Here is a 13,394-nt window from a genome sequence, read left to right as displayed (position 1 = left end):
TGCTTACTAATTATTTTCTCCCTTATGTTATTAGAGCACACTTTGCAACTGTGAAAGAACCTCTCTTTATACATTTCGGTTGTCCTATGGGACCCGCGCCATCAAGCTGTAACCATTGATGTATGTTCTTTCCCTACATGTATATTTTTGTAAATATTCTTGTATTTATCCTGTACATATTCTATGTCCCACATGTACATATATGCACTTATTTTGTTATTTTTCACACCTTGCAGGCAACTACCTTGAGAAAGGCTCTACGCCGAAACGTCGGTGTTGCTCTGGTTAGGTTCACTTTTGCAGTGTGCCAATAAATTCACTTGCATCACAAATATTCTCTCGCCTTCATTTGAGTGCTGGGGTTATGTACTATTCATGACTCTTTTTTCCCCTAAGCACCTATACTAAGTGGTTGAGCCTGGAATTACCATTGTCTTACAGTACTTTCGGTCCCAGACTGGCTATTGGACTGCAGCTGCTGATCGTCCTCCAAGACTAGGTCTAGGCACCCAGTCCCAATATCCCGCGACCGGGTCTCCGACTCCTCCGGGTCCAGACCACCATCTGCAACCCAATCTTTTACTCCCAGGGAGCCACACGCTTCCCTAGTTCCTCACTGCTTGAGGGCTACTTCTGTTCTCTTTGGTCCCCTGGAGCCAACTCACTTGTCACCTCCCACCAGTCTGCCTGACCCCTAGGTGGGCGGCCCTATTCCACCTTAGCAGCCCACTGGTGTGTCTGACAGGGTGTGGTGTGATTGGGATTTTTGGATGCTGATGGAGGCAGTGCTGTGAGTTGGGAACCCAGAACCATGGGAGTTTGAGTCCTGCACTAAGGATAAAGAGCGTGCAGACCCTGACTAGTCCAGGGGCGTCACAAATCCATATGCATTTATAATGGGCATATTCCTTTAATGGGTACAGGAGATGGATTACATTGGTTGCAAGTCTCTAATCATTGTTCTTCCCGAACACACTACTACCTAGATAACATCACAAAAAAGTATTTCAGTTAAATTGTTAGGGTGAACTCTTAATCAGAATTTGATAAAAAAGGTCCTCCTCAACAAAATAAGTTAATTATCAGTTTGGTAGTTGTAGCATATGCCATCTTCAAATAAATCGGAATGAGTCAGATACTGTTTAATGTATGCACACACAAAATCAAGATTTGATACATTATTTTTTTTCATTTGCATTAGTCTTAATGGCTAACCATGTAAGGTAAAACTTAATCCCACACACTATAAACCAACAGGTCTTCCGACCTTCCCATAAACATACTGTTGGTTTGGCCAAGACTGCATGTTTTTGTCAAAGAAAAGTAGAAAATAAGTGGCTGTGTCAGAAATTTCTTATACTGGTAAAACAAGAGAATTTGGTATGTAGTAATAAAATGGGCTCAGTCCCTATTTCTCTTTGTAGTTGGAAGAAAGTTAGGAGGCCCCCATGCACATAAGATTTTCAGCAGATTTTTGTGACATAAATTTACTGTGTTTGGAAAGTTATAGGGTATGTGGACATGACAACTTACCAGTGAGTTTGGCCTAGAAGCTGCCTGAAAAAGGGCTTAAAAACAATGAACTTAGTGCAAAGCAATGTCAAAACGACACATGCCTTGTATATGTTCAGTCTTTTATGTGTTCCCTTAACAGCTTCAGGGTCCGAAGGCAGTGAAGCAGCTAAAAGAAGTGACTTGACCACTCTTCAGGTGGCTTATGCTTCAAACCCGTCACCATTTTGTATGTAAAAATTATAAAAAAAAAAAGAAAAGACGCTGACAGCAAAGACACCACAAAAACAAGTTGAGATCCACAAAATGTCATAAGCCGGGAATGCTAGCATATACAGTATATCACACATTGCAATGCCAAGGTTAAAACCTGCAATATGCTTAGCAGTATTTACTGCAGCAGATTTTACTGCAGCATATTTTACTGCAGCATTTTAGGGAGGCCTGCAATGGAAATGCATGTGTGAATATAGTCTAAAGCCCGCTACACAGGCTTCAATATATCTCACAATCCGTCGTTGGGGTCAAGTTGTAAGTGACGCACATCCGGCATCGTTTGTGAGGTATCTGCGTGTGACATCTACGTGCGATCAGGATTGAACGCAAAACCGTTGATCACAAACACATCGTATCTTTGTCTAGAATTGAGCGTTTTGTTGCACGAACCTAGTCAATTGTAAAATGTGACATCCCTCATACGATTTTGGTGTCTGATGCTATGTGCGCAGGTGTGCGCTCTGCACCGCAGCTTAAAAAAGGTCCGCTTCAGAGCGCAGCTGAAAAGCTGCGTTCTGAAGCGCCTCACAATGTCTGTCAGTCGGTCACTATCTCTGTCCCTCACTCTCTGTCCATGTCAGTCTATCCCCCTCTCTCATATACTCACCGATCCCCGATCCCCGGCGCTGCACGGCGTTCACACTGCTCCGGCGGCTTTTACTGTTTTGAAAAAGCCGGCCGCCCATTAAACAATCTCGTATTCCCTGCTATCCCCGCCCACCGGTGCCTATGATTGGTTACAGTGAGACACGCCCCCATGCTGAGTGACAGGTGTCTCACTGCACCCAATCACAGCAGCCGGTGGGCGGGTCTATACTGTGTAGTGAAATAAATAATTCAATAATTAAAAAAAACAGCATGCGGTCCCCCCCAATTTTAAAACCAGCCAGATAAAGCCATACGGCTGCAGGCTGGTATTCTCAGGATGGGGAGCTCCAAGTTATGGGGAGCCCCCCAGCCTAACAATATCAGCCAACAGCCGCCCAGAATTGCCGCATACATTATATGCGACAGTTCTGGGACTGTACCCGGCTCTTCCCGATTTGCCCTGGTGCGTTGGCAAATCGGGGTAATAAGGAGTTATTGGCAGCCCATAGCTGCCAATAAATCCTAGATTAATCATGTCAGGCGTCTATTAGACACCTTCCATGATTAATCTGTAAATTACAGTAAATAAACACACACACCCGAAAAAATCCTTTATTAGAAATAAAAAACACAAACATATACCCTGGTTAACCACTTTAATCAGCCCCAAAAAGCCTTCCATGTCCGGCGTAATCCAGGATGCTCCAGCGTCGCTTCCAGCGCTGCTGCATGGAGGTGACCGGAGCTGCAAATACACCGCCGCTCCTGTCACCTCCACACAGCAACTGAAGACAGCCTCGCGATCGGCTGAGCTGTCACTGAGGTTACCCGCTGTCACTGGATCCAGCGGTGGCCGCGGGTAACCTCAGTGACCGCTCAGCTGATCGCGCTGCTCACCGCCACTCCTCTCACCTCCACGCAGCAACTGAGGTGAGTAGCGCGATCAGCTGAGCTGTCACTGAGGTTACCCGCTGTCACTGGATCCAGCGGTGGATGCAGCGGTGGCCGTGAGTAACCTCAGTCACAGCTCAGCTGATCGCGCTACTCACCTCAGTTGCTGCATGGAGGTGAGAGGAGCGGCGGTGAGTAGCGCGATCAGCTGACTGGTCACTGAGGTTACCGGCGGCCACCGCTGGATCCAGTGACAGCGGGTAACCTCAGTGACAGCTCAGCCGATCGCGCGGCTGTCTTCAGTTGCTGTGTGGAGGTGACCGGAGCGGCGGTGTCTGCTGCAGCTTCGGTCACCTCCATGCAGCAGCGCTGGAAGTGACGCTGGACCATCCTGGATTACGCCGGACATGGAGGGCTTTTTGGGGCTAATTAAAGTGGTTAACCAGGGTATATGTTTGTGTTTTTAATTTCTAATAAAGGATTTTTTCGGGTGTGTGTGTTTATTTACTGTAATTTACAGATTAATCATGGAAGGTGTCTCATAGACGCCTGACATGATTAATCTAGGATTTATTGGCAGCTATGGGCTGCCAATAACTCCTTATTACCCCGATTTGCCAACGCACCAGGGCAAATCAGGAAGAGCCGGGTACAGTCCCAGAACTGTCGCATATAATGTATGCGGCAATTCTGGGCGGCTGTTGGCTGATATTGTTAGGCTGGGGGGCTCCCCATAACGTGGAGCTCCCCATCCTGAGAATACTAGCCTGCAGCCGTATGGCTTTATGTGGCTGGTTTTAAAATTGGGGGGGACCGCACGCCGTTTTTTTTAATTATTTAATTATTTATTTCACTGCACAGTATAGACACGCCCACCGGCTGCTGTGATTGGGTGCAGTGTGACACCTGTCACTCAGCGTGGGGGCGTGTCTCATTGTAACTAATCATAGGCGCCGGTGGGCGGGGATAGCAGGGAATACGAGATTGTTTAATGGGCGGCCGGCTTTTTCAAAATAGTAAAAGCCACCGGAGCAGTGTGAACGCCGTGCAGCGCCGGGGATCGGGGATCGGGGATCAGTGAGTATATGAGAGAGGGCTGCTCAATTCAGTTACTCAGGAGTTTAGCGGTCACCGGTGGGTCCTTCACCAGTGACCACTAATCAGGGCGCGACACAGACAGAGCCACAGCATGACCATGAAGTCGGGGGAAGTTCACCTGAGTTCATTCTGACAGTGCGGCTCTGTCTGTGTCTGCTGTCATCTGCCATTCAGCTCTGCTACATGGCTGTCTGTGTCTGCTGCTAGCGGCCATGTAGAAGAGCTGAATGGCAGTGACATAGTAAAAACGCATCCCTACACATTACACACGCTTGGCAAGTCAATAAATAAAAAAAAAAAAAAAAAGGTGCCCAATGCATACGTCACAGAACACATGATCTAAAGGATCGCACATAAAATTGATCAATTTAACATAGACTACTAACGCACGTGTGACAGCAAATGAACGACCTACGTGCAATCTCTTAAGATCCCGTATGCAACCTGGGCGTGTCACATCGCAAATGCGATTGTACAACTAATTGCAACGTGTAAAGCAGGCTTTAGAGTTAGGTTTCCTAATATAAATAGTACTTCTATGTTTTTGATGTATTTACTATTCAAAAGAAAATGTTGAAAGGAATATGTAAAGAGGATTAAAAATGGTTTGAGAGTCTTTCACCTTGAATTAGAAGATTTCCAGCTTTATTCCAGTAGGGAGCAAGTCGTACTGTGATTGAGTAAAATAGACAAGACTGAAGCATAGCTGGAGTAACTATTTCCGGCTTTTCCATCTGAGAGGTAAGGACAAACCTTATTATCAATGGCTGTTCAATAGTTTTTATTTTTCAACAATAAACTGTGTTGTAGTCAAAACCTATTGGTTCTTTATGTTCAGCAGTGAATAATAAACATGCATGTTGTGAAATAGTTACATTACAACGTCTGCTGCCTGCAAACTTAGTTTAAACTTCAAATGCTTTGTATAATGAAATCTGGGTTTTATTACAGAAGCTTCCGAATACATTTTCTTTTGTAAACTTTTTATTAATGTCACACATATAAACATCAGCATGATAATAGCAACAGTTAAAAAACATAAATAATATGCAGAGACTGATGTTAGATCTAACTCAAGAAGCTGTAGAATCAGAAGATGGGTTAGATTGAGTATAACTTTATACAATATACTGTTAAAATAGGCTGAAGTCAATTCCATGAATTATTTCTATGGGGTCTGAGTTAGTTATAACAAAATGTAAAGGGAATAGAAAAAAAAGAAAGGACATATAGAGACAAGTGAGAAAAATAAAAGAATATAATAAAAGGATGTGGTGGGGGGTAAAAGAAATTATCGGACTGTCAGACTGCGGGACACGGCGGCACAGCAGTCTGGCAAACCGACAGTGAGTTACATTGAGTTCAGTGAGGTCAGTTGAGGAGCCTCCAGCTGTGAACTCCAGTAATCTGACTGCTGGATTGCCAGACTGCTGTGGCACTATCCTGCAATGCAAACGTCTGGCTATTCGGCAACAGATTCACCGGCAGTCACACTTGGTACCATAGGAGCCCGGCTGTGACCTCCTGTGAACTGAGTGACATCACAACTTCTCACAGCCAAGGCCCCCCCTGCTGCTGTCAGTGAATTCAATTGAACCCGCTGCCGAATTACCAGACTGTCGGATTGCAGGAGAGTTCCTAGCTGTGAACTACGATGACCTGACTGCCGGATTTCTAGACTGCTGTGCAGCAGTGTCCCGCAACCCGAGAGTCCGGCAGTGGGATCACGGGCAGTCACACTTGGTACTGTGAAAGGGCTCCGCCGCTGCCTTCAGTGTGTCCCAGAGGCTGCATTTTCCATCACTGAAACCTCTGGATGTAGCAAAGCCAAGGATCATCGTGGGACATTGTGTGGATTACATACAACCTGTAAGATTTTTTTGTGGTTAATAAAGAGGTGAAAGAGGGTGTGTTTTTTTTATTTCAAATAAAGGATTTTTCTGTGTGTGTGTGTGTGTGTGTGTGTGTGTGTTTGTGTGTGTATTTCTTTCGAATTACATGGTTAGTAGTGGGTGTCTCATAGATGCCTCTACACTACTAACCTAGAAATTGATGACAGCTGTGATCTTTGACAAATCACAGCTGACATAACCCCAAGTATTACCTTGATTTCCACCACACTAGAGCAATCGGGAACAGCTGGGTGAAGCACCAGAATTGGCGCATCTAAATGATGTGCCAATTCTAGGTGGCTGTGATCTGGAATTTTCAGCATGGGAGGGGCTAATAACCATGGCTCTTTCCAGCTAGATAATACCAACCCCCAGCTGTCAGCTTTACCTTGGCTGATTATCAAAAATTAGGGGGGACCCATGCCGTTTTTTTCAATTAAATAAAAAAAAAAAATGTGGGATCACTTCTGTTTTTGATAAGCTACAGTAAAGCAGACTGCTGGGGATTGCAGCTCATAGAGGTCTGTTTTACCCATGCTGGTTATCAAAAATAGGGTGCGAGCCCAAGCAATTTTTTTAAATTATTTATTTCTTTTTACACCACCATACAACAAATTGATCTACAACCAATCACAGATGCTGACACACAGGGTGTGGGGATGTATAGCAAACAATCACAGTTGCTGGCACAGAGGGTGGGCAGGGAAAGAAGTGAATATTCATGAAAAGTAATGAGTGGGCCTAGAAAAGAGCCTGACTGCCGTGTTAACTTCTGGGAAACATGGTATGTATAACTGACCTGTTCTTACCCCCATTGTGCTTCATTTTATAGTCCCTAGCCCTTACTACGACCTTTTTATAGCACAAAACGTCTTGTCCCCATCGACTTTTATGGGGTTCATTATCCAAGGTCAAGTTCGAGTCAAGTTTGGTTCCTGAACCAAACATTTTTTTTCAGTCCAAGCGGATTCGGTGAACACAAATATCCATAGGTTCACTCATCTCTATTTATTTATCTTGCATATATACAGTACAGTAGTCAACTTGTCCACATTTTTTCATGTTACACCTACAAATGTAAATGTACAGTGGGTACGGAAAGCATTCAGTCCCCTTTAAATTTTTCACTCTTTTTGTCATTGTAGCCATTTGGTAAATTCAAAAAAGTTCATTTTTTTATCATTAATGTACACTCAGCACCGCATCTTGACAGAAAAAAACAGAAATGTAGAAATTTTTGCAAATTTATTAAAACAAGAAAAACTGAAATATCACATGGTCATAAGTATTCAGACCCTTTGCTCAGACACTCATATTTAAGTCACATGCTGTCCATTCCCTTGTGATCCTCCTTGAGATGGTTCTACTTTTCATTGAAGTACAGTTGTGTTTATTAAACTGATAGGACTTGATTTGGAAAGGCACACACCTGTCTATATAAGACCTCACAGCTCACAGAGCATGTCAGACCAAATGAGAATCATGAGGTCAAAGAAAGTGCCCAAGAAGCTCAGAGACAGAATTGAAGCAAGGCACAGATCTGACCAAGGTTACAAAAGAATTACAGTACTTGCAGTACTCTAGGTTTCTAAGAGCACAGAGGCCTCCATAAACCTTAAACGGAAGAAGTTTGGGACCACCACTCTTCCTACACCTGGCCATCCAGCCAAACTGAGCAATCATGGAAGAAAAGCTTTGGTGAGAGAGGTAAAGAAGAACCCAAAGATCACTGTGGCTAGGCTCTAGAGATGCAGTAGGGAGATGGGAGAAAGTTCCACAAAGTCAACTATCACTGCAGCCCTCCACTAGTCAGGCCTTTTTGGCAGAGTGGCCTGACAGAAGTCCCTCCTCAGTGCAAGACATACGAAAGCCCACATAGAGTTGGCAAAAAAACACATGAAGGACTTCCAGACTATGAAAAATAAGATTCTCTGGTCTGATGAGACGAATATAAAACTTTTTGGTGATAATTCTAAGCGGTATGTGTGGAGAAAACCAGGCACTGCTCATCATCTGCCCAATACAATCCCAACAGTGACACATGGTGGTAGCAGCACCATGCTATGGGGGTGTTTTTCAGTTGCAGAACGGGACGACTGGTTGCAATTGTAGGAAAGCTGAATGTGGCCAAGTACAGAGCTATCCTGGAAGAAAACCTCTTCCAGAGTGCTCTGGACCTCAGACTTGGCAGAAGGTTCACCTTCCAACAAGACAATGACCCTAAGCACACAGTTAAAATAACAAAGGAGTGGCTTCAGCACACCTCTGTGACCATTCTTGACTGGCCCAGCCAGAGCCGTGACCTAAACGCAATTGAGCATCTCTGGAGAGACCTGAAAATGGCTGTCCACCAACGTTCACCATCCAACCTGATGGAACTGGAGAGGATCTGCAAGGAAGACTGGCAGAGGATCTCCAAATCCAGGTATGAAAAACCTGTTTCATCATTCCCAAGAAGACTCATGGCTGTACTAGCTTGCTTCTACTCATTACTGAGCAAAGGGTCTGAATACTTATGACCATGTGATATTTCAGTTTTTTTTGTTTAATAAATTTGCAAAAATTGTCTACATTTCTGTTTTTTTTTCTGTCAAGATAGGGTGCAAAGTGTACATTAATGACAAAAAAATTAACTTTTTTGAATTTACCAAATGGCTGCAATGAAACAAAGAGTGAAAAATGGAAAAATGTAACCGTTTCCTATCCTGAGTCCCTCGGGGGGGGGGGGGGATGACAAAAATTCCGTTATGCTCCTTTGTCCCCTGGCAGGGGACATCAATAATTCATACACATTTTACTAATGCGGGCGTCACACGGGACGATAAATCGTGCAATCGCATGAGCGATCGCACCCGCCCCCGTCGTTTGTGCGTCACGGGCAATTAGTTGCCCGTGGCGCACAAAGTCATTAACCCCCTGTCACATGTACTTACCTCCCGGGCGCCGTCGCTGTGGGCGGCGAACATCCTCTTCCTGAAGGGGGAGGGACATTCGGCGTCACAGCGACGTCACACGGCAGATGTCCAATAGAAGCGGAGGGGCGGAGATGAGCGGGACGTAAACATCCCGCCCACCTCCTTCCTTCCGCATTGCCGGCGGGACGCAGGTAAGCTGTGTTCGTCGCTCCTGGGGTGTCACACCGAGCAATGTGTGCAGCCACGGGAGCGACGAACAACCGGAGCACAGAAGGAGGGACGATATTATGAAAATGAACGACGTGTCAACGATGAACGAGAAGGTGAATATTTCTGCTCGTTCATAGGTGTCACACGGTACGATATCTCTGACAATGCCGGAAGGGCGTCACTAATGACGTGACCCTGATGACATATCGCCAGATATATCGTACCGTGTGACACCCGCATAAGTCCCTTCTAGTGGGCCACTGAGTGGAGAGTCCCTTTTCTAAGCATAGCAGGCAGGACTTTGCGCATAGTGCTATTTTTGGCAGCCAATGGTTTCAATGGGCAGAACAGGAAATTTTATTGGATAGGAAAAGGTTAAAGCGGTCTGAATACTTTCCGTACCCACTGTATTTTGTTGGAATTTTATGTGATATATCAACACTGAGTATCAAGTAATTGTGAAGTGTAAAGGACATGATACACGGTTTGCTCAATATTTTAGAGATGTAAACCTGAAAATTGTGATGTGCATGTGTATTCAGCCCCCCCCTGAGTTAATACTTTGTAGGACCACCTTTCACTGCAATATGTGCTGCAAATCTTTTGGGGTATGTTTGCACCAGCTTTGCACATTTGGAGGCTGATTGTTTGCAAAAAAGCTCTAGCTATTTGAGATTGGATGGAGGCATCTGTGAACAGCAATTTTCAAGTCTTGCCACAGATTCTCAATGGGATTTAGATTTTAAACTTTCCTAGCCCTGGTTGAGATCAAACATATTTCATTTATTGTTTAATGGCTCAGTTAAAGTTTGGCCTGAGACAGCTGAAGGGTTCAAAACAGTAGACCACATCCCACACCATGCCCTCCACTGCAAAACCACCACCACCCTATGTCACCGCTATCCGTAGGATGTGTATAGCAGTGGATACATTGTGGAGGAGGGGATGCCGGCAGCATCTTAAACCAATCAGTATGAAAGACAACTTTGCAAAGGGTCAGTGCAGGAGAGCAGTGGGGGAACTGGAGAGAGGAGAGTATGTGTTTTTTTTCATACTGTATGTGTATGAGCGCATAAGGTATATAGATGACTATGACTATAGAGAGGCTATGTGCTGGCTCATACTGTATATAGGGAGTTATGTAGAGCCTCATACTGTATATAGGGTGTTGTGTGTGGGCTCATACGCTATTAAGGGGGATTGTCAGCATACTTAATTCTGCTCAATAATAAATTATATATACTAATTTTATAATAATTGTGTTAATATTAATACTGAGCAGAATTAATTTCAGCCTATTGGTTCGGCCCTTCGCACCAGTCACTGTCTCATGTTGGCCCCCAGGGAAAATTAATTGCCCACATGTGACATAAGCTATTCTATTGAAGCTCTGGCAGTATATTTACTGTCATTACCCTGCTGGAAGGTGAACCTATGCCCACATCTCAAGTATTTTGTAGCCTCTAGCAGGTTTTCCTCCAGGATTGTGGTGCATTTAGCTCCATACATTTTCTCATCAACTCTGACCAACTTCCCTGTACCTGCTGAGAAAAGCATCCCCAAAGCAATATGCTATTACTACCATGTTTGACGTTGGGGATGGTGTTTTCAAGGTGATGTGCAGTGTTAAGGGTACTTTACACGCTGCGATATCGGTATCGATATCGCTAGCGAGCGTACCCGCCCCCGTCGGTTTAGCGTCACGGGCAAATCGCTGCCTGTGGCGCACAACATCGCTAACACCCGTCACAAGGACTTACCTTCCTTGTGACGTCGCTCTGGCCGGTGAGCCGCCTCCTTTCTAAGGGGGCGGTTAATGCGGCGTCACAGCGACGTCACCCGGCAGAAGCCCAATAGCAGAGGAGGGGGAGAGATGAGCGGCCGGAACATACCACCCACCTCCTTCCTTTCTCATTGCCAGTGGACGCAGGTAAGGAGATGTTCGCCGTTCCTGTGGTGTCACACATAGCGATTAGCGATTTCCAACGATATTTGGAAAAGGAGCGACGTGTCAAGGAGCAACGATTTTTCACGTTGTTGCGCTCGTTGCTCGTCACTCCTTGGTGTCACACGCTGCGATGTCGCTAACGGCGCCGGTTGTGCGTCACCAACGACGTGACCCCGACGATATATCGTTAGCGATGTCGCAGCGTGTAAAGCACCCTTTAGTCTTCTGCCACATATATCGTTTTCCATGTAGCCAAAGAAAAAGTACACAGTTTGGATTCTGAAACCGAACTCCAGATTCTCCAATGATATGAAACTTTGTTCAGACCTTACATTAATTTATTGAATTGAGTTTTTTCTTTTTTTTCTTTCTTTCTTATCTAATATATAAAGCTGTATGTGTGTGTGTGTGTGTGTGTGTGTGTGTGTGTGTGTGTGTGTCCGGGATTGGCATCTGCACCGTCGCAGCTACAGCCACAAAATTTTGCACACTCACACGTCTGGACCCCGAGAGCGTCATAGGCTATGTTGTGAGGAAAAATATTAACCCCGCGCGTTCCAATTTACAATCAATTTTGCCCCTATCTACATAATGGGGAAAAAGTGAAACGAAAAGTGTATCAGCACCGTCGCATTTACAATCACGAAATTTTGCACAGACACCTCATGTGACTCAGGGAACGTCGTAGACTATGTTTTGACAGGAAAATTTAACCCCACGCTTTACTGTTACTCTCCAAAAAACATGCCTTCATTAAAGTAAATGGAGCTTGGAACTACTTATTAGTAGGAGCTGTGAGTGGTTGCTATAGGAACAAAAGACATTCATAATATAAGAAGCTTATATGTGAGGTAATAAGATGTCGGTGGGGAGACGGATAGAGAGAGACAGAGAGAGAGAGAGACAGAAAGAGAGAGACAGACAGAGACAGACAGAGACAGACAGGGAAAGAGACAGAGAGATAGAGACAGACAGAGACAAACGGTGAAAGAGACAGACAGAGACAGACGGTGAAAAAGAGAGACAGACCTGGAAAGGGACAGACCTAGAAAGAGAAAGATGGGGAAAGAGACAGACAGACATGCAGACAGGGACAGAGACAGGTAGACCAGAGAGACAGACAAAGATAGATAGGGAAAGACTCAGACCTTGATAAAAACAAACAGGGAAAGAGACAGAGAAATAGAGACAGACAAAGACAGGCAGACAGGGAAAGAGACAGACAGGAAAAGACACAGACAAAGAGACGGGGAGACAGATGGGGAAAGAGACAGACCTGGGAAAGAGACAAACCTGGGAAGAGACAGATGGGGAAAGAAACAGAGAGATAGAGACAGACAAAGAAAGAGACAGAGACAGGCAGACCTGGAAAGAGACAGACCTGGAAAGAGACAGACGGGGAAAGAGACAGACAGAGAAAGACAGGGAAAGAGACAGACGGAATACATTACTTGGCCAATTTAGTTAAATCTGTGTGGAATATCTGTGGTGTTGAAATATATGTTGTGAAATGCTTCTGTGACGCCCTGGACTAGCCAGGTAGTCACAGATAGCGCCCCGCACAACACCAGTCCCACACAAGCTAACACCAGCCAAACCATAAACCCTAGTCACCTCCCTCAGAGCTTAATGGACACACCAGGGGGGCGGAGCCAGGCGGTTGGCACGCCCACCGAGGATTTCAGAGGGCCTGAGGCAGGAAACAAACAGACAGTTCAGTTCAGTCTGTAGTCACTTCAGTTCAGTCAGTTGTGAGTTGAGTTGAGTGTTGAGGAGTGGAGGAGGACAGGCCTGTGACAGACTGACAAGTCTGAGGGTCGTAGCCCGCACACCTTGGCTAGGAGGCATACGGTGGCCTAGCCTGCAGGAGCCGGGAAGACGGCTCGGTGGAACCGTGATGGACCGGGACAGGGTAGTGGCCCACCGGTACCGACCCGGGGAACCGACTGGAAACCGGAGCACACAGGGGGTATTCAGACCCTGAAAAGAGGTCCAGAATCCACTGGACTGAGTTAATTCACTATAGGTCCTTTCCCACCCAAGTCCCTACTGAAGACAACAGCC

At 45.4% G+C, this 13,394-nt stretch overlaps 1 protein-coding gene across 1 annotated transcript in view; it reads right to left on the bottom strand.

The window, feature by feature from the left end:
* Positions 1 to 13,394, bottom strand: part of C6H18orf63 (chromosome 6 C18orf63 homolog) — a 237,418-nt gene that overhangs the window by 154,724 nt on the left and 69,300 nt on the right. The window contains exon 4 of the mRNA XM_075316417.1: positions 4,988 to 5,099. Coding sequence (XP_075172532.1) covers positions 4,988 to 5,099 — 112 coding nt within the window. The remainder of the gene's footprint in view (positions 1 to 4,987; positions 5,100 to 13,394) is intronic.

The sequence above is a fragment of the Anomaloglossus baeobatrachus genome, chromosome 6, assembly GCF_048569485.1.
Source record: "Anomaloglossus baeobatrachus isolate aAnoBae1 chromosome 6, aAnoBae1.hap1, whole genome shotgun sequence".
In the NCBI taxonomy this organism is placed as follows: Eukaryota; Metazoa; Chordata; class Amphibia; order Anura; family Aromobatidae; genus Anomaloglossus; species Anomaloglossus baeobatrachus.
This window is presented reverse-complemented; position numbering and strand designations above follow the sequence as displayed.